Source organism: Saccoglossus kowalevskii, chromosome 8, assembly GCF_978046115.1.
Source record: "Saccoglossus kowalevskii chromosome 8, keSacKowa6.1, whole genome shotgun sequence".
NCBI classification, from domain to species: domain Eukaryota; kingdom Metazoa; phylum Hemichordata; class Enteropneusta; family Harrimaniidae; genus Saccoglossus; species Saccoglossus kowalevskii.
This window is the reverse complement of record NC_140648.1, coordinates 24,434,165-24,459,111: the sequence shown is the minus strand read 5'-3', so window position 1 is coordinate 24,459,111 and position 24,947 is coordinate 24,434,165. Positions and strand designations below refer to the sequence as shown.

The 24,947-nt window shown below is 32.6% G+C and overlaps 2 protein-coding genes across 2 annotated transcripts in view; one reads left to right on the top strand and one right to left on the bottom strand.

The window, feature by feature from the left end:
• LOC102809758 (TPR repeat-containing protein DDB_G0287407-like) overlaps nucleotides 1-18,867 on the top strand; it is a 39,159-nt gene extending 20,292 nt beyond the window's left edge. Inside the window, exons 13-26 of the mRNA XM_078009137.2 lie at nucleotides 2,187-2,298; nucleotides 2,579-2,715; nucleotides 3,479-3,641; nucleotides 4,164-4,259; nucleotides 4,763-4,911; nucleotides 8,264-8,354; nucleotides 8,709-8,858; nucleotides 11,408-11,526; nucleotides 12,977-13,121; nucleotides 13,601-13,712; nucleotides 15,026-15,269; nucleotides 15,400-15,607; nucleotides 16,203-16,427; nucleotides 17,652-18,867. Coding sequence (XP_077865263.1) covers nucleotides 2,187-2,298; nucleotides 2,579-2,715; nucleotides 3,479-3,641; nucleotides 4,164-4,259; nucleotides 4,763-4,911; nucleotides 8,264-8,354; nucleotides 8,709-8,858; nucleotides 11,408-11,526; nucleotides 12,977-13,121; nucleotides 13,601-13,712; nucleotides 15,026-15,269; nucleotides 15,400-15,607; nucleotides 16,203-16,427; nucleotides 17,652-17,720 — 2,020 coding nt within the window. The 3' untranslated portion in view covers nucleotides 17,721-18,867. The remainder of the gene's footprint in view (nucleotides 1-2,186; nucleotides 2,299-2,578; nucleotides 2,716-3,478; nucleotides 3,642-4,163; nucleotides 4,260-4,762; nucleotides 4,912-8,263; nucleotides 8,355-8,708; nucleotides 8,859-11,407; nucleotides 11,527-12,976; nucleotides 13,122-13,600; nucleotides 13,713-15,025; nucleotides 15,270-15,399; nucleotides 15,608-16,202; nucleotides 16,428-17,651) is intronic.
• Nucleotides 18,868-19,762: 895 nt separating this feature from the next.
• Nucleotides 19,763-24,947, bottom strand: part of LOC100374574 (uncharacterized) — a 29,301-nt gene continuing 24,116 nt past the window's right edge. Inside the window, exons 23-26 of the mRNA XM_006816298.3 lie at nucleotides 24,533-24,773; nucleotides 22,872-23,079; nucleotides 21,418-21,642; nucleotides 19,763-21,300 (exon numbers count right to left, since the gene is read on the bottom strand). Of these exons, the coding sequence (XP_006816361.2) occupies nucleotides 20,725-21,300; nucleotides 21,418-21,642; nucleotides 22,872-23,079; nucleotides 24,533-24,773 (1,250 nt within the window). The 3' untranslated portion in view covers nucleotides 19,763-20,724. The remainder of the gene's footprint in view (nucleotides 21,301-21,417; nucleotides 21,643-22,871; nucleotides 23,080-24,532; nucleotides 24,774-24,947) is intronic.

The window sequence follows — 24,947 nt, the reverse complement described above, 5'->3', positions numbered from 1 at the left end:
GATGATACCAGTGTAGGAATACAAGTTTCTGTTTGCGTAAGACAATAAACATGGTGTCGAAGAGTTCGGCCACTTTACTGAGTGTGAATGCCAGGGACCAAAACCCGCTGACCCCCTCCATGAAACTTTGGTCGCACAGTGTCCGTTGCCATCCTCCTTGGTTGTACTCCTCCAATAATTTTGGGAAGACGCGTAAGAAGCCGATGAGACTGAATACTGCCATGGATCCCGACCAGACTGCTAGCACCTTATGTAGGTCAAACTTTTGCCGGTGCTGCATTACTTTCCTTCCGGCAAATACTAATATTAAATAAATTGCAGAATAAACGAAGGAATCTGTCCAGTGTTCGAGAAACACGTTGTGCCAATAATTGGCATCATAGTTTCTCTCCACTTCAGTTGTAAACCAGTACTCAACCATATTACAAAGATTCAGGAAAAGATATCTCTTGAATAGCAGTATGACAAGCCCCTGAGTAGTGTTGTACCTGACCAGTTTACACAGTGAGACTTCACATTTGAAAGCATAGTGACCTCTGACCTTGTTTCTTATGGGTGTGTCATATGCAAATTATTTTATGTTAAACAGGTGGGGTGATTCTGGTCCCATGTCTTTGCCTGATGATTGTTGTATGCAGAGCAACGATCTTTATTTAGTTCCGCTTAGTTCTTTCTCTCTTGAATTTCTTCAAATCCTAATTATAAAGGAGAAATATTAAAGAGTCTCCTACTATGCTTCTTATTATAGTATGGTTTTATTTATATCATATTTAATTGCTATTATATTTATTTAAGTTTTTTTTATTAGTTTGTTTTTGTTTTAAAGCAATTTTTTGAAAAATTGCACATATTATTTCACTTTTAAAATACATTATTTAAATTATATGTATACTATTTGCTGCTGTTTTAAATAAATATAAATAAACATATGTTGAAATAAGCAAGATTGTTGTGCATTATTTAATTGTACCAGTGTCGTTCTGTAAATTCATTTTGTAGAAAAAACAAGTTCTCAAAAAAAAAGTTTCAGAATTCGCCAAAATTTCCTCATATAAATGGTGTCAACCAATGGTGATTAAAAATGGATTTTTACCAACTTCAATGGATTTTTCAACATTTGTTTTAAACATGCACTGTTTTGTTCAGACTATAACAATATATGCATATTGGATACTCCTTCAAAATATCAATTTAATTGAAGGAAAAAAATACATAAAATGAAGTTTCAACTACGTATCATTTTAATATTTAAGCAGTTATAAAACCAAACAAATGAAACATTCCGGATATCATATGTAATGTATTAGTAACACATGGCAGGCAAAATGACTGATTTGTATAATCTATGTCAGACTTTATTGCATGGTGTGGGTGACCTATTTAACATAAATCTGATCATGCGATGTCACAAAATTTCAGCTTTGAAGAGTTTAATTGTTTGCATTTGCCGTTAAAGGAATTCATTTATGGTAACTTGTGAGTATATCTTATCAGCTCCCATTGCAATCTTATGAGTAATAATCTTATTATCCTCCTAATGTAAAGTGTTTGATTTATAACTAAAGTGAGCTGTGATAATTTTAAGTAGTCTAGGGAGTCTGAAGTCATGCTTCTCAGTTTGTGATTCTATCATGTGACAATTACTTGTATGGTTTCCATGAGAAAATATAATTTATTTATTTTTTGAACCCCAAAGACAACATGCATTTTCTTTCACAAAATAAAACTGTATTTTTTTTTTCGTGTTCTAGTTTTATAAAATTTTGAACAAGATTTTTAGCCAGTGGGACATTATGTGGATTTGAACCCAAATTATTAACAAAGACACTAGAGAATACATAAAAATATTGCATCAACATTGTTTGTAATGTTATACAGTAATATTGACAATTCTAAGAGTGTGATTAATTATAAAAAATTTATCAAAAAAAATATTTGCCAAACAATCCATGTCAGAATATTTTAATGATGAACTACTTTAATCTCAGTAACCCCCATATACCAGTATGTTTATTTCACTTATATTTAGAAAGGCTTCTTCTCAGATTCACAAACTAGTAGTTGGAGTAATGTGTCATTTATTAACATAAGAAAAATAAGAATCTGTTATTTTTGTTGATTATATTTTGTTTTAGATTACATAATATTATGAAGATAAACGATGGAGGTCTAATTTTTTTTTACAGATTTGCTTATGAGGAGTTATCCGGTGCTGTTAAAGAGAGATATTGTCATGACGATGATGATTATAAGAAGTATATAGCTCACCTAGCAACTTATTTTAATAATAAGCTTGAGGTAATAAAACATGTTTGTACCTAGCCACCACAGAGGGCGCAATACAGATTTAAAATTGACATACATGCATAATGAAGTCATTTGTGTTATTTATTAAACAAGACCTCCTCCTCCCAAATATTAATGTTTCCGATCACTGAATGTCATCTGAAAATGTGCGCCCCACGTAAATTTCATGGTAAATCACCAATAACTTGATATTTGTCTCTTTTTTTTTATCTAGTACCGGTACATTTTTAGCATATTTTTCTCTGATTTTTTTTTCACGCTTCACTTCTAGCTATGTAGTCCTGATCATAATACCAAAATCTCTAATAGAGTGATTAATGAGTTGCCATGGTTACTAGAGAAACTTGGAGATATTGACAGATTAAAGAAATGTCTTCTACATCTAGCTGTGTTCCTGACTTTGTTCAAGTAAGATATTTATTGTAAGCCGGGTAAACCGAGTGTGCGCATTGAATTTTATTGTGTTTCATTTATCAACACAGTCTGATTAATTTTTTTAAAAAAACCTATTGCATTTCAAAATTTTAGGTAAATTTATACATTGATCTGCATTCTGATTGCTGTAAAACACTATTCATAGTTTAATTTTTTTTTTTTTTATTTGTACTTTAGACCCCAAAAAACATAATATTGCTAATTTTTAGGTCAATTATTTACTGTTTATCTCAGGCATGCCTGAACTGATTTTGTTCAAAGACACTCACAAGATATAATGATATACTGTTACCTGTTGTATTGTTATCGGTATTTGATTTGTTGACATATGGCCAACTGCCGGCCGTTTTTTGCCTCTAATAAGCAATATCGCAACATGTCATATTTCTTTGACACGCTCAAGTCAATTTCATTTAATCATCAAATATGCGCAACTGGTGGCTGTGTTCAGTGTCAAGAAAATACTAATACTGTAAAATACTTTATTTTAGCTGGAATTAATTTTCCCTGAAAAGACTTTTTAGATGTTTTGTATGGAATTTATTTTCACTGATTTTTGACAAGTTGAATGTAAAATATAGGAAAAAAGGTATATTCGCTGGATTTCATTTTCACTGAGTTATTCCTTCAGCGAAAATAGCGAAAATTAATTCCAAGCGAAAATAATTTGCAGTACATGAATTTTTTTTTTCAAGGAAGTGAGCTTCCATAATCGTGATATTTTTCTATTTTCTAGAAGTGAATCTAAATATGATTTATTTGGTTACTGGAATTCAACTGAACTGTCAGGAGAAGAGATATCCTCACTTTATATGAAATCTATTGATCAGCAACTTGTGAATATGTATTTAGAGCAACTTGAATCATCAGAAACACCAGATCATCCCCCAGCAAAGAAGGTAAGGCTGGTAGTTTCTGTTAATCCAATCACTCATAATTTGTTGCTCCAACAAGAATATAATGTTTAAATAACATGATTCAAATCAAGCTGGCTAATTATTTATTATTTTTTATTGTTAAAAATGTAACAAAATCAGGCATTTCTACCATTTTGGACATGGATATCATGAATTTTATTCACACTTGGTACGTTATGGGACCTTGATGCACAACGTTATGTTTCACTAAATCTGATTCATTATGGCTGTCTGGTGGCCATTTTTATTTATATATGCTATATCTGCCATATGCCTGAACTAATTACATGTGAACTTTACACATGAATAATTGTTGTTAGGATACATATGATTTTTATTTTATTTGAGTCACAGTGCTAAAAAAAGAACCAAAATCTAACATGATATTGTCATTCTGAAATCTTTTTCAAATCACAGTCTAGAGATAGAGGGACTGTGTTCAAATATAGGTCGTCAATGCATGCTTGAAATTAATAAATTCAAGTTTCTGTTTCTTTTTTGCAGCTGGTGTCAATTGTGTACAAGATTGTTGAGTTTCTCTACGAAGCAGGATATTTGATAGGTACAATACCATTATTGAAAAGAGCAAGGCAGATGCATGTAAGTTCATAACTGGTTCCGTTGACAAGAACATCAAATAATAGTTTTTAGGACGGAGGGTAAGAAAATAATTTTTACAAACTGGGAGTTTCTCTGCTAGCATCGATTCGAATCCTGATTTTATAGTGCTACCATATCTGCTGTGTTTGGATGTATATCGAATAAAAGCATTATATGATCCCAAAACTATGCATCTGTTTTGGTGAGATTTTAAATACTGGTACACCACACAACTATGTACGTTTATTTCTAATAGAGCAAATAAAGTTTGTTCTTTATAGTGTAAGAATTAATTATCTAAAAAATAAAATTGTTAATTTTCTGGTAGATTAAAAATTAGCTAAATAATTTGCACATAAATAACAGAAATCCACAATATTTTGTGTGTGTAATAATTCAAGATTGATAGAGAATCTGCCAATTCTTTTGGCAAAGAAAACAAATTTGCATTAATTTTCTTTTGTGAATACGTTAATAGAACCTAACATGAATTAAATTTACAGATTTATGCTTTCTCCGGTAATAACGTGAATATTGATGACTCAGAATTGTATTGTAACATAATTAATCAGCTGGCAATTGTCTATGTGGATCTGGAAAACTTTGATGAAGGTGAGAAATTACACAAAGAAAATCTGGAAATGAAGAAACGGTAAGTAAATTTGTTTATGAATATGTATGTGTACATGTAGATGAATTCACAATTGCAACCAGCAATAGCTATTACCATCTCTTTCCACACCATCTAAGTATAGATTTGGAATGTCAGTCTGTGTCTATTTTTATAGTGCAAAATGTTTATCTTTGTTGAACATTTATGGTTAGTCTGAGGGTGTTGTATTTATAGTTTTATAGTATTTTTAATTCCACTGACACACTGATATGATATGATATGATATGATATGATATGATATGATATGATATGATATGATATGATATGATATGATATGATATGATATGATGTGATATGATATGATATGAAACAAACAAAGCAAAATTGGAAAGGGTAAACTTGTCACAACTGGAGAGAATTTCATCAATACTTAAATTTTGAAAAAAAGTGGCTCATAAATAAAGAGAGCTGAGAGAATCACTGTCTATACATTCTTTGATAATGCTAGATTGACAATGAAATAGGTAATGTTTTTTATCTATAATCTTGTTACAATCATGGAGTTTACGTAGTCTTTCTTCTCCCTTCATCCCTAAATGTCTCCCAGATTCAACTGGTGAGAAATGTGCCGATACTTAAGTGACTGAGCTTACTCAGAGATTGGTGGTGGGTGTGTGTGTGTGTGGGTGTGTGTGTGTTTATTACCAGTCATGAACATGTTTTTCCCCAGTTTTTCCGTTTTAAATACTGTATTTACTCTATTAGAATATAAGTGCATAAGCTAATATGTAAATGAGGTGAATTTATAGTCAAAATAACAATTAATTGCTTGCACAGTAAATGCATTTTTTGCTTTAGCATAAATACAGTTCTAAAATTTGGAACACTAACATTTGCTTTGTCTCCCCATTTATTGTGTTTAATTAGTTTTTGAATAGTGTGCCAATCAATTAACGCTTACATGGATTCACAAAAATAAATTTTGTTTCTGTTCCAAATTACTGTGGTCTAACGAAAGTTTAATATTTGACCTAGCTTTTGTACAAAATGAAATTCATGTGGAAATATGTTACCTGTGAGTTACTTTACTTTGCTTTATCCTTTTTGAAAATATTAGGTGTAATAATTAGAGGTAATATATTTCAAACAAACACTCAACTTATATAACCATTTTTTGTCTGTGTGTAGTGCAATGCATACATATATGTTCAAAAGGTCTATTCTGCCAATATATTGTATGGAATTAGCTTTTTCATCACCAGACTTTCTTGCCCAAATCTCGTTTGCACTTTTTTATTATATTCTTCAATATTTTTTTAATGAACCCTAATTTTGGAGCCATCAGACAAAATGTCATTCAATTTTTTAGTTTTTCCTCAAAGTGCAGACTATTTTGTGAATATGTAATGAAAAGAGTGAAAAGGTGAAAAGTGAAAAATTCATTCAAAAATTATTTGATGATATAACATGAATTGGACAAATATGTACATTAAATTTGGTAAAACCATACAAGGGGTTTACACAAAATCAAGCACATTGTAACAAAAGATAAAAGCTACCTAATTTTCATTGGTATTTGCAGACAGACTAGTAAAATGTAATGAGTTAGTGCACTCTGTCTACAATGAAAGCAAAACTAAGGCAACACATGAACAAATTATATACGAAAACTACAAGAAATTACTGAAACCAATGTGAGATACCCCGGTACCTACCAAAGCAGATCATGTTTGAATTCTAAAGATAGTTTCATTACCAATAGTCTAGGAGCTTTTATTAGTCCCCGTTCGGACGCAGTCCGAAAACGGGGACTTATGTTTTGCCCTGTGTGCTTCCGTCCGTCCGTCTGTGCGTCCGTGATCACCTGTATCGCGAACATGCATGGACCGATTAAGTTCAAACTTCACTCATACATCACACATTATATGGGACATATGCACATGCATTTTTTTCATGATCCGATTAACGATAGCCGAATAGCGGCCATTTTAAGGCCGAAAATGCATTGAAATCGCACATTTTCACCATTCCGGACCCGGATCTCAGTTATGCATGGACGGATTTTGTTCAAATTTGGTACATACATTAAACATAATAGGACCTTGATGCACGTCATTTTTTTTTCCGGATCAAGTTCGAAATAGCCGACTGGCGGCCATTTTGTTTTAAAGAATTCAGTTCTGGATCCGTATCCCAGACATGTCTGGATTGATCAAGTTCAAACTTCACACACACAAGGTACATCATGTCACAAATATGTATGTGCATTTGTTTCATGATCTCATTAACGATAGCCAAATGGGGGCTGCTTTAAGGCCGAAAATGCATTGAAATCGCACATTTTCACCATTCCGGACCCGTATCTCAGTTATGCATGGATGGATTTTGTTCAAATTTGGTACATACATTAAACATAATAGGCCCTTGATGCACGTCTTTTTTTTTTTTCGGATCAAGTTCGAAATGGCCGACTGGCGGCCATTTTGTTAAAGAATTCAGTTCTGGATCCGTATCCAAGACATGTCTGGATTGATCAAGTTCAAACTTCACACACACATGGTACATCATGTCACAAATAGATATGTGCATTTGTTTCATGATCTGCTTAACAATAGCGGAATGATGGCCATTTTAAGGCCGAAAATGCATCAAAATCACGTATTTTCACAATTCCAGAACCGGATCTCAGTCATGCATGGATGGATTTTGTTCAGATTTAGCACAATGTGTTGTACATATGCAGGTGCATTTCGGTCATGATCTGCTTTGAATGTATATGTCACTCAAATATGAACGGAACGGGGACGTGTCATTGACAATGACTTGTTCATAAGGTCTTATAAATTGATGATAATTGTTTTATTATCATTTTTAATAGTTATCGTCTGTGACAGTGTTTGTTCTTCTGTTCACCTTTTGGCAATATTCTATTCTATTCTATTCTATTCTATTCTATTCTATTCTATTCTATTCTATTCTATTCTATTCTATTCTATTCTATTCTATTCTATTCTATTCTGTCAGTAGTTCATCTCACCTATCGGCAATATTATGCAAATTACCCTTTTAGCTATAAAAGATTTTTACGAGTACCCTCATCATAACATTTGTGTATGCATTTTCTATCACAAAGGTCATTTTCATTTAGTGTTAGGCAAAAAAAAAAAATGTTGCTGCATGTTTGAGGGAAAATGTGGTTTAAACTTTTTTGTATTATCGGTAATATTATTCAATATGGTAATAAATTTGCTTCAAAAAATGTTTCATTATATTCTACGATTTCTTCAACACAGAGAAAATTCAGCTCACTTTTGATGTGGAAATTAATATTTTGTTGGTAGATGTGCAAGACCATGCATTATTTGTAATTATATTTATTTGTATTTTTCAGTGTTTTTGGTTTAAAAAGTAACGAGTCGTATATTGCTACTACTTTGAATGGGCTTGGTGTCATATGTCTACGTCAGAGGAGACTCAAAGAGGTAATGAATAAATATATTTGTTTCATTCATTTTGTCAAAATTACAAAGTTAAAATTTTTCTATATTTTTACTTTTTTTGATTTCTTAAGCATGATTACTCTGAGTTGTCTGTGTGACAATTATACGTTTTCTATTTAAATTAAATGTTATCATAATTTTAGATTTCTGGATTTGTTAAATATTAAAATAACTACCGGTAAATTGGAATATCGCGTTAAAAGAATTGCATGACTGAAATTTTGGTGTTTTTATAAATCTAATTTTTCTGACCCATACAGTGAATAAATACAAAAAACCTTTCTGAAGAGAACAATCACTTTTATTTCTGAGTTATTTTATCCTTTTATTTTGCAGGCTGAGGAATATTTCCAGTCATCTCTCGAGTTACACAAATCTGGTGGAAAGCAAGACGCGGTTGCCGATACATTGACCAATATTGGAAATGTTAGATTTCAAATGAAACAATATGAAGATGGTAAAAAAGTGATGGAAGAGGCATTACAGGTAATATCAAATTTGCTCACCATTCACAAATTTTGAACACATAACATATTGTTATTTGTCTAAAATTTTGTTTAGGCTAATAAATCCATATAAGGAAACCATAAATCCATATAAGGGAACCATAAATCCATATAAGGGAACCATAAATCCATATAAGGGAACCATAAATCCATATAAGGGAATCATAAATTTATATAAGACAACCATAAATCCATACAGGGCAACCATAAATCCATATAAGGCAGCCATAAATCCATAAAGAAAACAATAAATCCATATGAGGGAACCATAAATCCATATAAGGGAACCATAAATCCATATAAGGGAACCATAAATTTATATAAGACAACCATAAATCCATACAGGGCGACGATAAATTCATATAAGGCAACCACAAATCCATATAAGGCAACTATAAATCCATATAGGGCAACCATAAATCCATATAAGGCAACCATAAATCCATATAAGGCAACCATGAATCCATATAGGGCAACCATAAATCTATATAAGGCAACCATAAATCCATATAAGGCAACCATAAATCCATATAAGGGAATCATAAATCCATATAAGGCAAACATAAATTCATATAAGGCAACCATAAATCCATATAAGGCAACCATAAATCCATATAAGGGAAGCATAAATTTATATAAGACAACCATAAATCCATACAGGGCAACCATTAATCCAAATAAGATAACCATAAATCCATATAAAGGACGGCGTCAAATAATCGATGTCGGATAAAAAAATTTATTCCTTTAGTTTTTTTCGAAACCTGACCCTGCCACCCCCAATCCCACTGAAACTTAATTGATAATTATTGGTCATGGCTACATTCATCATTAAATACAAATTGATAATCGGACAGTAGTATGGCATAGCAGTTGGTTGTCGGGTGGCTGTATAAAGACTTTACAAATGCACCTCATTTGACGCACATATTTACACTCGAACCAAACCATTTTCTCGTCTTGGATGTTTTTTTTTGTTTTCAGTTATTTCTGTCTATGATTGGATAGGAAAAAAATGAAGTACAAATACTCCAAGATTTTTTTGACTTCATTAAAAAATAAAATCGTTTTTGTAGGATGGAAACTTTTTGAGGGCACCCCCCCCCCCCAACCCCAAACTAAAGCAAATAAGTTTTTTATCCGACATCGATCTTTTGACGTCGTCCTTAAGGGAACTATAAATCCATAAGGAAACCATACATCCATATAAGGCAACCATAAATCCATATAAGTGAACCATAAATCCATATAAGGGAACCATAAATCCATATAAGGGAACCATAAATCCATATGAGGGAACGATAAATCCATAGAAGGCAAACATGAATCCATATAAGGCAACGATAAATCCATATAAGACAACCATAAATCCATATAAGGCAACCATAAATCCATATAAGGCAACCATAGATCCATATAAGGCAACTATAAATCCATATAAGACAACCGTAAATCTATATAAGGCAACCGTAAATCCATATAAGGCAAACATAAATCCATATAAGGGAACCATAAATTTATATAAGACAATCATAAATCCATACAGGCAACCATAAATCCAATATGGCAACCATAAATCCATATAAGGGAACCATACATCCATATAAGACAACCATAAATCCATATAAGGGAACCATACATCCATATGAGACAACCATAAATCCATATAAGGGAACCATACATCCATATAAGACAACCATAAATCCATATAAGGGAACCATACATCCATATGAGACAACCATAAATGCATATGAGGGAACCATAAATCCATATAAGGGAACCATACATCCATATAAGACAACCATAAATCCATATAAGGCAACCATAAATCCATATAAGGCTAATAAGAAGTGATATCTATTTGGTCCAAAATCATCCAAAAAAATATAGAAAAATACATAAAACCAGAGGTACATTACTTGGGGTTTGCAACTACGGTGACATGATACCAAGATCCCGTTTCAATCTCGCTCTCGCATAAGCGTTCCAACTCAGAAAAATGCGAATGTGCATGCCCGAGGTAACTAGGATACTGGGATGTCCAGGTGGATCAAAATAGCTGCTCACAATATGATGGATTACGATAACTATATTTTCTGTAAATTTTAGATGTATTACATTTTTTCGCTATGTATGTGGTAATTCATGTTTTATTGATTATTACAAACGCCTATGTCATGTCAGAAGGTCGTAGCACCAGTATTGCTATTTACGAGATGAGACTTGAATGGGATCTATGCGCGTTGCAAACCCCAAGTAATGTACCTCTGTTAAAAACTGACAAAATTATGGCTTGTAAAGGATTTATAAATACATGTACATGTATGTACAAATATTTATCACAGATACGTGCACAGAATTATTTCACATCCTTGCAACATAAAACATTTCATAAAAAAAGAAATTATAATATTTTTATATTTGAGTACATTTTTAAATTAAGACGTTATTTTATAACTGATAAATAGGGATCCTCAGAACTGCTCAACATAATTTTTTTCTTTGTTTTGTATGTTAATTTCTTCTTAGATTTACGAGAACTTCTACTTTGGTAATTTACCTCCTGAAGTAGCTGGAGCTATTAACAATTTGGCATTGTGTTATAAACACTTGGAGCAACTAGATAAAGCTGAGGAGCTGTACAGGAAGTGAGTCTAACTAAGGTGTCACATTTATGGAATAATCAAAGTCAAAACAACAGATGGAAAAAAAAAATTATTTTAAGTATTTGTGTTAAAATGTATTGTGATAAATTTGTTGCTCTTATTTAACAATACTTTCGATCTTACTGCACCTACATATACACTGTAGTTGCTTTATGAGCTCGAGTAATGGTTGCCTTATATGGATTTATGGTTGCCTGATATGGATTTATAGTTCCATATATAGATTTATAGTCCTCTTATATGGGTTTATGGTTCCCTTATATGGGTTGATGGTTCCTTTATATGGATTTATGGCTACTTTATATGGATTTATGGCTCCCTTATATGGATTTATGGCTGCCTTATATAGATGTATGGTTCCCTATATGAATTTATGGTTTCCTTATATGAATTTATGGTTCCCTTATTTGGATTAATGGTTGCCCTTTATGGATTTATGGTTGTCTTATATACATTTAGAATTCCCTTATATGGATTTATAGTTTCCTTTTATATGGGTTTATGGTTCCCTTATATGGAATTATGGTTGCCTTATATGGATTTATGGTTCCCTTATTTGGATTTATGGTTCCCTTATATGGAATTATGGTTGCCTTATATGGAATTATGGTTGCCTTATATGGATTTATGGTTCCTTTATTTGGATTTATGGTTCCCTTATATGGATTTATGGTTGCCATATTGGATTTATGGTTGTCTTATATGGAATTATGGTTGCCTTATATGGATTTATGGTTGCCTTATATGTATTTATAATTCCCATATATATATTTATAGTTTCCTTTTATATGGGTTTATGGTTCCCTTATATGGAATTACGGTTGCCTTATATAGATTTATGGTTCCCTTATTTGGGTTTATGGTTCCCTTATATGGAATTATGGTTGCCTTATATGGATTTATGGTTGCCTTATATGGATTTATAATTCCCATATATGGATTTATAGTTTCCTTTTATATGGGTTTATGGTTCCCTTATATGGAATTACGGTTGCCTTATATAGATTTATGGTTCCCTTATTTGGGTTTATGGTTCCCTAGTTATGGAATTATGGTTCCCTTATATGGAATTATGGTTGCCTTATATGGAATTATGGTTGCCTTATATGGATTTATGGTAGCATTATATGGATTTGTGGTTGCATTATATGAAAATAAAATCTCGCAAATTTACTTTTTTCCCTATATTCCCCATTAAACTCATCAAAAATCAGTGAAAATAAATTCCAACAAAACGTCCAAAATGCCTTTTCAGTGAAAATTAATTCCAGCGAAAATAAAGTATTCCACAGTATATGGATTTATGGTTCTCTTATATAGAGTTCTCTTATTTGGGTTTATAGTTCTTTTATTTGAATCTAAGCTGGTACTGAATTTGTTAAGAAATAAAATATGATTGCATGATCTCTATATACATTTTCTTTCCATACAGGGCATATACTATGACTGTGAATGCATTAGGTCCAAGACATCCTGATGTCGCTGAAAAACTTAGGAATTGGGGCGTATTTGCCGCATATAAAAAGAACTATGATGCAGCAATTGACAAATACATGAAAGCATTGGAGATTTATAAGGTACAATTACAAAGCATCAATGAATAGTGTGGCGTCAGCGAAATAAGCAAAATTAAAACCCAGTGAATAATTAACCCTTTTACAGTATGTAAAATTTAGCATAGAACACATTATCTAAATGATAAAACCATGAGTTTAAAACCCATTGAATATATATGCCTGAAATGGTAAATCAGCGAAATTTAAACCCAGTGAAATTTAGTCATTTTACAGTAGTAGTAAATGATAAAACATGAAAACAGTATCTTGTTTATTACACGTCTCCAAACTTTAATAGGTGTGCATATACCAAACATGCTATTCTGTCCTCTTTCGTAAAATTTGTCTTGTTTTTATCTCGGCAGGTGGTCAAATCCACCACACTGATTCGTACATTCTGCATATACATATACTTCTTTAATGGCGAGTTAACATTGTATCATTTAATATATAATGGTAATACTACCTGAAACTGTTGTATAATTTATCTGTGTTGCTAGGATACCTTTGGAGAAGAGCATATGGAAACACTGTTGACGATGGAGAACATCTCAATTGCATACATTGAATTAAATAAACACGAAGAGGCTTTGAAATATTTCATGAAATCAAGTAAGATACATATGTTTCATCCTGAATGAATTACATTTATTACACTGCCCAGCTGTACTGTTATTTATGACAAACGTGAAAGCAGGCCACAGTGTGAAAATCTAAAATAACACCAATCACACTTCTATGACAATAACACCTACATGTCAGATGATGACGATTTCTTAAACTCTATGAACATTCTACAGTTGAACACAATAAATTATTGTTTAATTACAAACATTCAATCTCATTTAAAGTTTGAGACATTTTCATCAAAAATATTGAGATTTTCGGATGTAAATGACAGTTTTTAATTTCTAATGGTTGAAGGCAAAGTCATAACAAGCACTTTGCTCCAAGAAATATTACAATGTTGCAAGGGCTGACAAATGGCAGCTTTTCTGATTCGTTTATTTAAACTTCTGTTGTGATAAAACAAAGACAGATATTTTTCTGAGCATTTTTTTACCCAAAATAGAATATTAATAAAGGAAGACACTCCTTTTCTGCTAAGGAATTGATGAATTGTACCTTAATTACTTTTTCTCCAAAATTTCTCTCAACTCAGTGCATGTAAAATATTTTTACAAAATTGTAGAGAAAGGATTTTTTGTTTTACCAAATGTAGATTAATTTGTTAAAGTATTTTTTATCTTGACTTAAATTTTTCACAATTAAAAGTTTTCGCAGTAAATGGAAAATCAGTGAACAATTTTAAATGTGTATAGTATATTCTTCATATGTCATGGCACATGTCCTACACTGTGACAAAGTTTACTATCTTTTGAAATACCTCTTAGATGGTTGGGTATTTGTTTCCCAGGCATGCAATGAATTGTATTTAGCCATCAAGTGTTCATTGTATTCAGTCGCTAAGCAGTCATTATTTGAGTTTGGTTTATTCACATGTGTTGCAAACATTGTATGAACATAGTTTTCAGTCTTCGGTTTGTCAAAGGACAGTAGTTGCAGCACATGATTTGTTCAAATTTTGTTTAAACAAACAACGTATTTTCCACATGCTGTAACATCGGACGAATGTTGAACACTATATATGCAAAGTGACTATTGAATGGCTCGCTGTAACCAAATTAGAACACTGTAAACCACTTAAATCTCATGAACATTTAATCTTGTTAATCTGTAATTTTTAATCCATGAATTTTGTATGTCACTAAAATTTGTCGTGAAGTCAAAGCGAGTTTTGTGAAATTTCGTCCACATAAGTGCATGTCGTTGAATCATCAATTCCTAGAAGCAATAATTAATCGGTTTACTGTTTTCTCATCAATGATACGTTTACGTTTGCTCATTTTATATACCTTATAAAGGTGAGATTCTTTGCAAAAAAGGACGACTCGATGTTTCACTGATGTCACTGAACTGTGCGATGATTAACTTTTGTCATCGAACTGGAAGACAACATGAGACTCATAAAATACTGGAAAGAATTGTTTATGCGCCGTGGGCCACCGATTCAATGTTCCATCATTTGAATCACCTTGATCAGCAAATGCCAGAGAAGGAAAGACCGCAGAGACCGTATGAAATGACTTTGGATTATGCACTGACAAAGTAAGAATGCAAACTTATTCAAATATCAGTGAATTTTCTCGTTGACATGGTGTACATTACAATGCATATCTTTGCAGCTTAGAACATAGTATGTACACACTGGTGAAAATATTTATTTTCATTTTTGCAGATATCCGGGTAGTCTTCTCTTAGTACATACAAAAGCTGAAGACTTTGCTTCTGCTGGGGATTACCAGCGCACACTGGACATGTTGCGCAATTACGACTTCAAGGCGGAGGTCTACTGTGATATATATGAAACATTCAACAAGTATAACCACAAAAAAGAAGGATTTCATATATTAAGTGAGGGAAACAAAAAATATCCTGAACATGTGGTAAGCTGTTTGTAGTCATTATATTCTATAGTATTATATAATACACATATTATGTCTTGTATTACAATTAAAATTCCCCATAGAGGACAATGCAAAAACTTCAAAAGCAGAGATAATTAACTCATAGATCACTCTCAGTTTTTCAATCATTGATATGCATGTTCATATAATATTCATATGACCACATGATATTCATATATTCACATTAGATTTGTAAAATCCAATGCTGTAAGTCACACATGTTCATATAATATCCACATGGCATTCATGATAACCACCTAAGTCACATGATATCCACATGATAACCACATAATGAACACATGTCCACATAACCACACAATGTCCACACGATGTCCACATGACAACCACATGTCTACATAACCACATGATAACCATATAATGACCACATGATGTCCACATGATAACCATATAATGACCACATGATAACCATATAATAACCACATAATGTCCACATAAACAAAGAATATCCAGGAGTGTTTCTAACATATGTCACTCACAGAACAATGTTTCAATGAGCAAACCATCAGCATACTATATGCATGTTACAAGACACGATGCGTACTTATCTTCACAGCCCCTGTTACATTTCATTGGTATGTGGTATGCGTTCTACAAAGATTTTGACAATGCTGTGGAGTACATGATGAAAGCATTGGAAATAGAACCCAGTAATGTACATACCCTGTTTGACGCTGGTAGAGTGTATGCAGTAAGTGGCGATCTGTACAAGGCCAAGGAAATACTGGAAAGGAATGTAGAATTAGCCAAAGATAGCGAATTCCCAGATATCTTAGAAAGTGTAAGTCATAAATTTATTTAAATTACAATATCAAGCACAGCCATAAAAAGGAAAGCATATTTTTTTTTAACACATACACTACCACACGGATCGACATTGAGCTCTATACATTTTTAGCTCCGCTGTCATCGTGGAAGACAGAGTGAAGCTGCTCATATGACCGATTGTCCATGATTGTCCGTCCAGAGCCCATCCACAGTTGCATTTTCCACTTCTTGAAAAATACAAGCTCAGTTGCTTTAATATTTGGTATGTAGGTACCTTGGGTGGACCTCTGTCAGATTTGTTCATTTCATTACAATATCTTCAATTCTCTATTTTTGGCAAATATTTTGTCATTTTTGATAAAAAAAGCTATTTTTGACCTTTTCTTGAAAACTTCCAGCCCAATTGCTCTGGTACTTGGTATGTATATATCTTGGGTGGACCTCTGTCAGATTTTATCATTTCATGAAAATATTTCAATTCTCTATTTTTGGTGAATATTTTTGTAATTTTTGGTGAAAATGCTTCTTTAAAATGAACAGCTCAATTGCTCTGATACTTGAGTGGACCTCTGTCAGATTTGTTCATTTTGAGCCGTTATCATCAAATCATCATTTTTGGCAAATGGTTTTGAATTCTTTTTTTACCCAACCCAGTTGCTTTGATATTGAGGTGTACATTATTTTTCAAGAACAATTTGTTTGATGAAGTTAAATTGAAACGTTCTCAACAGCCTTAACCAAACTACTTTTTTAAATTTTGTCGTATATTGCTTGACTTGGCTACTAAAGTAGGACACCGAAGCTCACTTGTCATCTATATATATAGAATATTGGCTAAAATTTCTTTGGCTGAAGAAATTTTGATAACATTAATGGGGAAAAGTACATGTTGCTTTGAAGACGCCATTTGTACAGAATTATTTCAAATGGGTGCCTGAAATACAAGCATTGACATGCTAAAACAAGTTTTCTCAAGCATACCTATTCTAAAAACATTTGTTTTTCCGAAACTCATTGTTGACGGTTGTTCATTCTGTTAGATTTCCCAGAACTTGTATTTTCTCTCACTTCATAGTGGTTTTTTCAAAATTCATGTATCATGTATACCGTTGAGATTGAACACAATTTTTGGTAAGTTAACAATGGCAGTTAAACAATTAATGGAATTCAATTACTCTGTTGTGTCGAGTGTTTTTATCAGAGTTTAATAACGTATATTTTGATTTATTATGAATAGACAATTAACTTCCTTGGTGTTGTTAATGCAAACCTGAAAACAATAGAAGCCAAGCCAAGCCAAGAATGAAGAAACTACATGAAAATGATCAGAAGATAAAAAAAAAGTCATGCACATAACTCAACTGAAATGAACAATTCAGAATTGCTTCCTTACTGTGCAGTTTTCTGAAAGGTTTCATTCATCATGGGTAGAAAATGAATAGGAAACCATAATTTAATCATAGACCTTAGAAAAAGTCTATGATTTAATACACAATTTATAACAATGAGAACTATAATTATATCACAAAAATAAAATAAAAATTTATCAAACTTTTTTTTTATAAAGAAAAAGATTCCGTTTCAATTGCAACTCACTAATAATTAAAAGTGGTTTCATAATTATAAATATTTCACTTATACAAAAATATACCATATTAATCTGTTAAATACAACCACAGTTCAATTTGATATTACAATATACAATCACCCACAGTATCGCTTTGGACGAGGATTCCATACGAGATAGTGTATGAGCTGCGGGTAAGCCCAATATCAAGCTTGTGGAGTTCTTACTGAGGTGTTTTACCCTTATAAAATGGTATAGATATGCAACATATACTCGCATATCACTCTACACTGAGACACACAGACGACGCACTCGAGTCAATCATCAACAAATATGTTTCAAATTGCTATATTTGAATTTATTTATATATTATTAATAATACTTTTATTTTTTAATTGACACCGGAAATCTTTCATTATTTTTTAATTCCAGATTTAACGCCAAAATGTTATGCACTCTAGGGTAAAAGCAATGACGTAAAATGATGTCCAAATATGGGCAAAGACATGTTATAATAATAATATATGCTACTGATACAGGAAGTAAACCTATACAGTTTTAGAGTTGCTATAAATCACTGAAACATATTGTAGGGGATGGTATATGATTAACATTTATATTTAACAAAACGAGATAAATTATTATTATGACGTATTTGCTCTATTTACAAGTGTACATTGTATATAAATGAAAATTATAATTGTATATATATATATATATATAAGACTTAATTTTAAACATAGACAAACCTTTTATTTAGGTAAGTGCATGCACTGCTAGTAATAGAATATAAATGACTGATATACTGTAAATATTTTTTTTTTATTTGCATACTATGTAAATTTCACTTGTTATTTTGTTAAATAAACATATCTCTATCGTTAAATCTTAGAATCATTGTCTGTAATCTCTATAAACATCAGCATTAAAGGCATTGGTCATTCCCAGCTTAAAGATGCATATGGTGAGTACCGATAGTAAAAAGCAGTAAAATTAACTTGTTCCCATGGCAACATTTTGTGATTTTCCTGCAAGGTCAAGCCCTACTGTGGTTGTCATTTTGAATTAAAAACTATACTCATAATTCAACACCTATGAATCAAGTTCTCTCAATAAACGTTTAGAGTAACTCAAAGTAACTCGGCAGTATGTCAGGAAAAAGTGTCTAAGTGTTTAATACTCTAAATTTCTGCATGTGTAGTGGATACAAAATTCTGAATGATTGGGTGAGAAAGTTTTGTGAAAGACATTTCATCAATTTGTATTTATGTAAAATTTGTGCCCTTCCTTCTTAGTCATCTTCGTATTATGAATTTTGCGATGAAAATGTTCAGTTTTGACAATGTAAAGAGCTGGCTGCACTACCCAAGTCTTGGATGGCGACGAGGCATCACATTCTGATAAAACGACATTACCGTCTCTCCCAGTTGGTCAAAATCTGAAGCAGTCTGTGAAATGCTATGAAATATCACCATTTGCATTTTAATATTGTGACTAAAGACAAGGCCAAAGAATTGATCATTGAAGAAACTTAGATGATTTTACAGTTCAATGATGTGCAATAATCGAATGCTATGAAAGAGGAGTGGAACAAGGCCTTTGGCTCACTGCGATAGGAAAGGAAAATTTCCTCTTTATTTTTTGAAATAATGAGATCAGACATGGTCGCATACTTAATGATGTGCTTACAGGTTAATATGTTTCTGTATATGCTGGATATTGAAGAATTGCATCCAATATCAATGCAATAATAAAGTAAAAGACTTAGAAACACAAACATAGCCATTGCCATAAATTTTATTGCACTAAAGGTATACAATGAAAGACTTCATGTTGGTTGAATAACATCACTGCTACCATAGTAGTAAGTGGGTATCTATAATGCCTGGTTGGGTCGTTGGCTTACACTGCGAAACATTCGTTAAAAATGATTTGTTCAACAGAGAAACAATTTCCTTTTTGAACACACCACAGATGTACTACATAGCAACTGAAATCAGAGCATTATCTCGGTTTGCTTCATCAACACAACCGGCTGTAGTAGAAATTGCTGGATTGTATACAATGTGCATTTTGAATACTAAAATTGTTAAAATAGCAGAAAATACAGAAATATATTGTCTCACATATGATGTATTTGTAACTTATGTATATTAACATTTGTACAAAATATTGACTTTAGTAAGGTCAATTAAATTTTAATATAAAAAAAAGTTTCACATTGGTGTATTAGATTGTCAGGAAAAAATATTTACATGAATATAATTACATAACTGTTCTAATTTTCATTCATCAACATAAATTGACCTGTGTCTGCAATTGTTAATAAATTTACTAATCAGATGGATAATAGACAGTTCAGTAGACACTGAAAATGCAGATATATACACAGAACACACATTAGTATATGTTAAGTTGCCTAACAGTTGCTACACTGAAGCATGGTTGCTAGGCAACACTATAGAGTAACCATGGTGATAATGATAAATTTACTTTACAAAATTGTGCGGTAATGTTCACCATTTAAACTGGAGCAGAAATTTCACTTCTAGAATTGTTAGATTTCAATAATATTTGGTAAATTTAGAAAATATTACTGAATTTGAGATCCCTGGTAATTTAAAAATGTGATGTATATATGTACTTCATTTTTTTTAATAAAATGTACAATAAAAATATTATAAAACATTGTGAAAATATTCATGAGCTCATAGAAATTTTACATTGTTCAGAACATATCTTTTTACTCTTCCTTTGTTTTCTCTTGATCAACCTCATCTGTCAACACTTTTTCTCCATCCTCCTCTTGTGGTAGCTCGTCACTACTGTCTTTAGCTTCCTCTGTATTTACAATATCGCTGGATGCTTTCTTTTCATCGTCAGCTTCAACTTGTGATTTGTCATCTTGTATCCCATCTGAAGCTGTCGTCTCCTCTTTTGGTGCTTCTTCATCTTTTTTTTCACTATCACCATCTACTTGCTCTGTGCCTTCAACACCAGTTTTTTCATCATCTTCTTTAGACTCCTCTTTCAAATCCGGCTCAGGATCATTATTTTGTGCATCTTGATTCTCTTCCGCTGTCGATTGTTCTCCATCTTGATTCACATCGCCATCAACATCTTGTGGTTTCTCCTCTTCTTGTGGTTGTTCAACATTCTCCTCTGCATTCTCAGCAGCATCTTTTTGATGGGGATCATCTTGCTTCTCTCCATCGCTCTTCATTTCATCTTCCTGCTGTGCATCAGCTTCTTTCTCTAGTTCTGCGTCTGGGTCGATTGCTTGCAAATACGAATCAAGCAGTCCAAGTGCTTCATTTGCCTATGAACATGCAGAAACAACAAATTCATTACATTAAATAAATCTTATACTAACAAACATTTCAACAAAATATAAATTCCAGCAACTTTGTAGAAGTTTTAGTTCTTCTTCTCTCACCTTTTCAGTTACATCAGGAAGATCATTTTCCTTTGCAATTTCCAGAGCTTTTTCCAGAACCGACTTTGCCATATCGACTTCTCCCTGAATTGCATAGACACTGCCCAGTGAAATCAGGGTGTCGGTATTATTCGGCTCAATGTCAAGAATCTTGCAGAATGCCGCAACTGCTCTGTCATATTCTTTATAAAATGCATGGCAGTTGCCGATGTTGTGCAGTGTGAGCTGTAAAATAAAGGGATTTTAGTGACGTTGATCTGAAAATGTGAATGATCCATTGATCACATCAGGTATATATCTAACCAGTGAAGACCGAATCAATATTTTTCACTTTAGGCTGCATAATATTTTTCAGATTTTTTTAAAATTTTGATCAAGACTCGTATCAAATGGAAAATTTATTCCATTAGGTCCAAAATTATCAACAAAATTGTAGAAAAAATCCTAAAAATGTGAGAAAATAAACACCAATATTTTGGTAAAAAAAAAATATGGTGCTTGAAAGGTTAGATTCATGAGTGGTGAGTGAGTATGGATATGCTACATTGTACCCACAGTACAGTAATGTACCACAAAACACTGCCCTCTCTCACTGGTCTGGAAACTGCTATTGTTTGTAGTGTGGGTAATTCCCATTTTAATGCTGGACGTGGGCATCCACGAAATGCTTGTACCGATAACTTGTTCAGATTTATTTATCTTAGTCACTTCTTCAAATCTATAATATATGCAAAAACCTTTGAGTTGATGGTTTGGAAAGCTCAAAGTAAGTTTTATTTGGTAGGCAACTCATTCATAAAAAAATTTGGAATATCAAGTTTTTTTTGTATTATTCATCAAAATAACTGAACAACAATAGTTTCACATCACAATAGGTAGTATAAAAAAATATTGTTTGAAATACTTTTAAACATTTATTTTCCTCAATCAAACAGGTTACATGTTCAATAATGGGGTAATTGTTAATACAATTCGCCATCATTTAAAATGCCCTTTTCCGTTGTTCATCAATTTCTGTTTGCAATAACATGTTCTACACAGATACCTGGCATTATATATACCTTTTAATGTTGCACTCTGTTTTGTTTGAAGTTAAAGTTTGAATTCCTGAATTTTGAAAGCAAAATATATGATGACCTTTCACTCGAAGTTCGAGTTTATGAATTTGAATGTTAAACAAAACAAACAAATCTATATTGCCTGTAGGCTGAAGTTTTGATAATGGTTTGAGTTACTAAATGGAGACATTCAACCAACACAAAAATATATGTTGAATATCAAGTTTATAATTTGCATGTAGTTTTGCAAAAGTGCATGGGCGTGGTTTCTAAATTGTGGACATAGTCATCTCAATGATTCCTTAACTCGATGTCCGTAACACAGACAGTTCAGCATTTCTTTGAATTAATTGTTAATTTCTACAAAATACAAGTGAGCAAATGACCTTTACTTACAACATCTTCAGGGTACTTTGTATGACCCACATATAAGATTTTCAGTCCTTCCCTTCTGTAGTCATTTTGTACAAATGCTTGGTAGATGCCGGAGAAGATATCGTGTGGGAAGTCGCCCTTGTCCAGTATGTCTATTATTGATTGGTAGTCACCACATCTGCTGGCACCGGGAACTCTAGTCTTGAGTAAAGTCATACTGCTGGGAAATCTTACGAAGAAACAATAAAATTGGAATAGAATAGCGTAGTTTAATAAACCCCGAGAACAAACATTTATCATTTTCTGGTAATTGTCAGCTGCAGTTAAAAACCTCAAAATTTTAGAAAAACACCTGCAAAATTTTCACTTTCTATAAAAAAATCAGACTGGTTACAAATTTTGTGACAATTATACAACAGAATAAAAGAAGAAAAAAACTAATTCAACAGGTCTTGGAGGCTCACTTTTAATAGATCGCAGTGGAGCGCATATCAATTTTGGAAAAACAAGCCATGCATGGCACAGTCCCCGTTAGTTATCGAATTTAAGATATAAAGTTTTGTTTATAGTAATATAGCTGGAATATAAACATGTCAGGAATACGATTATGATGATTGTTTAACATTTAAATGATTGACATTTGTATCTGATCGTCAAATGAGTATTGAGATATTTTGCTCTAGAACAGCATTAATTAAAACAAAATCATGTATAATGAATGCATGTATAATGAATATTTAAAATTTGAACATAATCAGTCACAGCAAGACAGAGATGTGGCACTAGAACCATATTCATTAAAACAAAATGGCCACCAGTCGGCCATTTTGAATCTTATCTGAAAAACAAAATGACGTGCATCAAGGTCCTATAATGTCCAAGATATATACCAAGTTTGAACAAAATGCATCTGTAAACAGCACAAAAATGGCCACCATTCGACCATTTTTAATAGGATCGTCATACCAATATATTTGTATATCTATGACATGATGTATAATGAATATTTAAAATTTGAACATAATCAGTCACAGCAAATCTTATCTAAAAATAAAATGATGTGCATCAAGGTCCTATAATATGTCCAACGTATATACCAAGTTTGAACAAAATCCATCTGTAAACAGCTGAGAAATGATTTTTAGAACAAAAATGCCCGCCATTCGGCCATCTTGAATCAGATAGTGAAACAAATTGATGTGCATATGTATAATATCAGTATGAAGTTTGATTGTGATTTTTCCAGGCATTTCTAAGATACAGGTCCGGACACACGCACGCATGCACGGACGCACAGAGGTCAAAACATAACATAAGTCCTCGTGTGATTAATTATTCCTGAAGACGTTCTGCTTAGGCAAACAAACAAAGCAAACAAACTTGAGAATATTGACTGACATGATTTGAATTTTGTATGGAGTATGTACAAATATTATTAATTATTTTGTACAACACATTTTCAATATTTCAGAAACATTTCGCAAACTTTCAATTATAGCAAATGTCTACAGCACTGAAGCTGGTATAGGGTAGTCAAATATCTGCCTGAAACTGTATATTCCAGCTAAACCAGAATTGAATTAATGTTGATCGACCCTGAATCAACATTGATTGACCTCTTTTACTCATTGCAGCTATAGCAACCAGCAACCAGCTAACACCAAATTCTGTTATTAACATACTTTGTGAGTGCATATTCCACTGTTGACTCATACGGCCTCATTGGCCGTTCATTTTCTGGGAGCTTCTTATCAAAGTACTCCAAACCTGCAAACATTCGGTCAGTGGCCCACTTTGCGTGTATGATTCGTTCCAGCAAATTATATGCCTCGTCCTCATTGTTTCGTAGATAATACTCCAACATCAAATTGTTGAGGTGAGGATGAGAAACATCAAGCCGACCTTGCTTATGAAGGGTCTCACCTATAATAAATGATACAGCCCCTGTCACATACATGCGATCAATTATATGCTAAGTTAATGCTTCAATAAATGACACAAGACACAAGGTTTTGGCAAAAGTGGAAGGGGGAGCGAATTGCAGACGCAGGCGTCGCAGCGAACAGCTCCATGATGCGACTCGCCTGTGAATTGCAT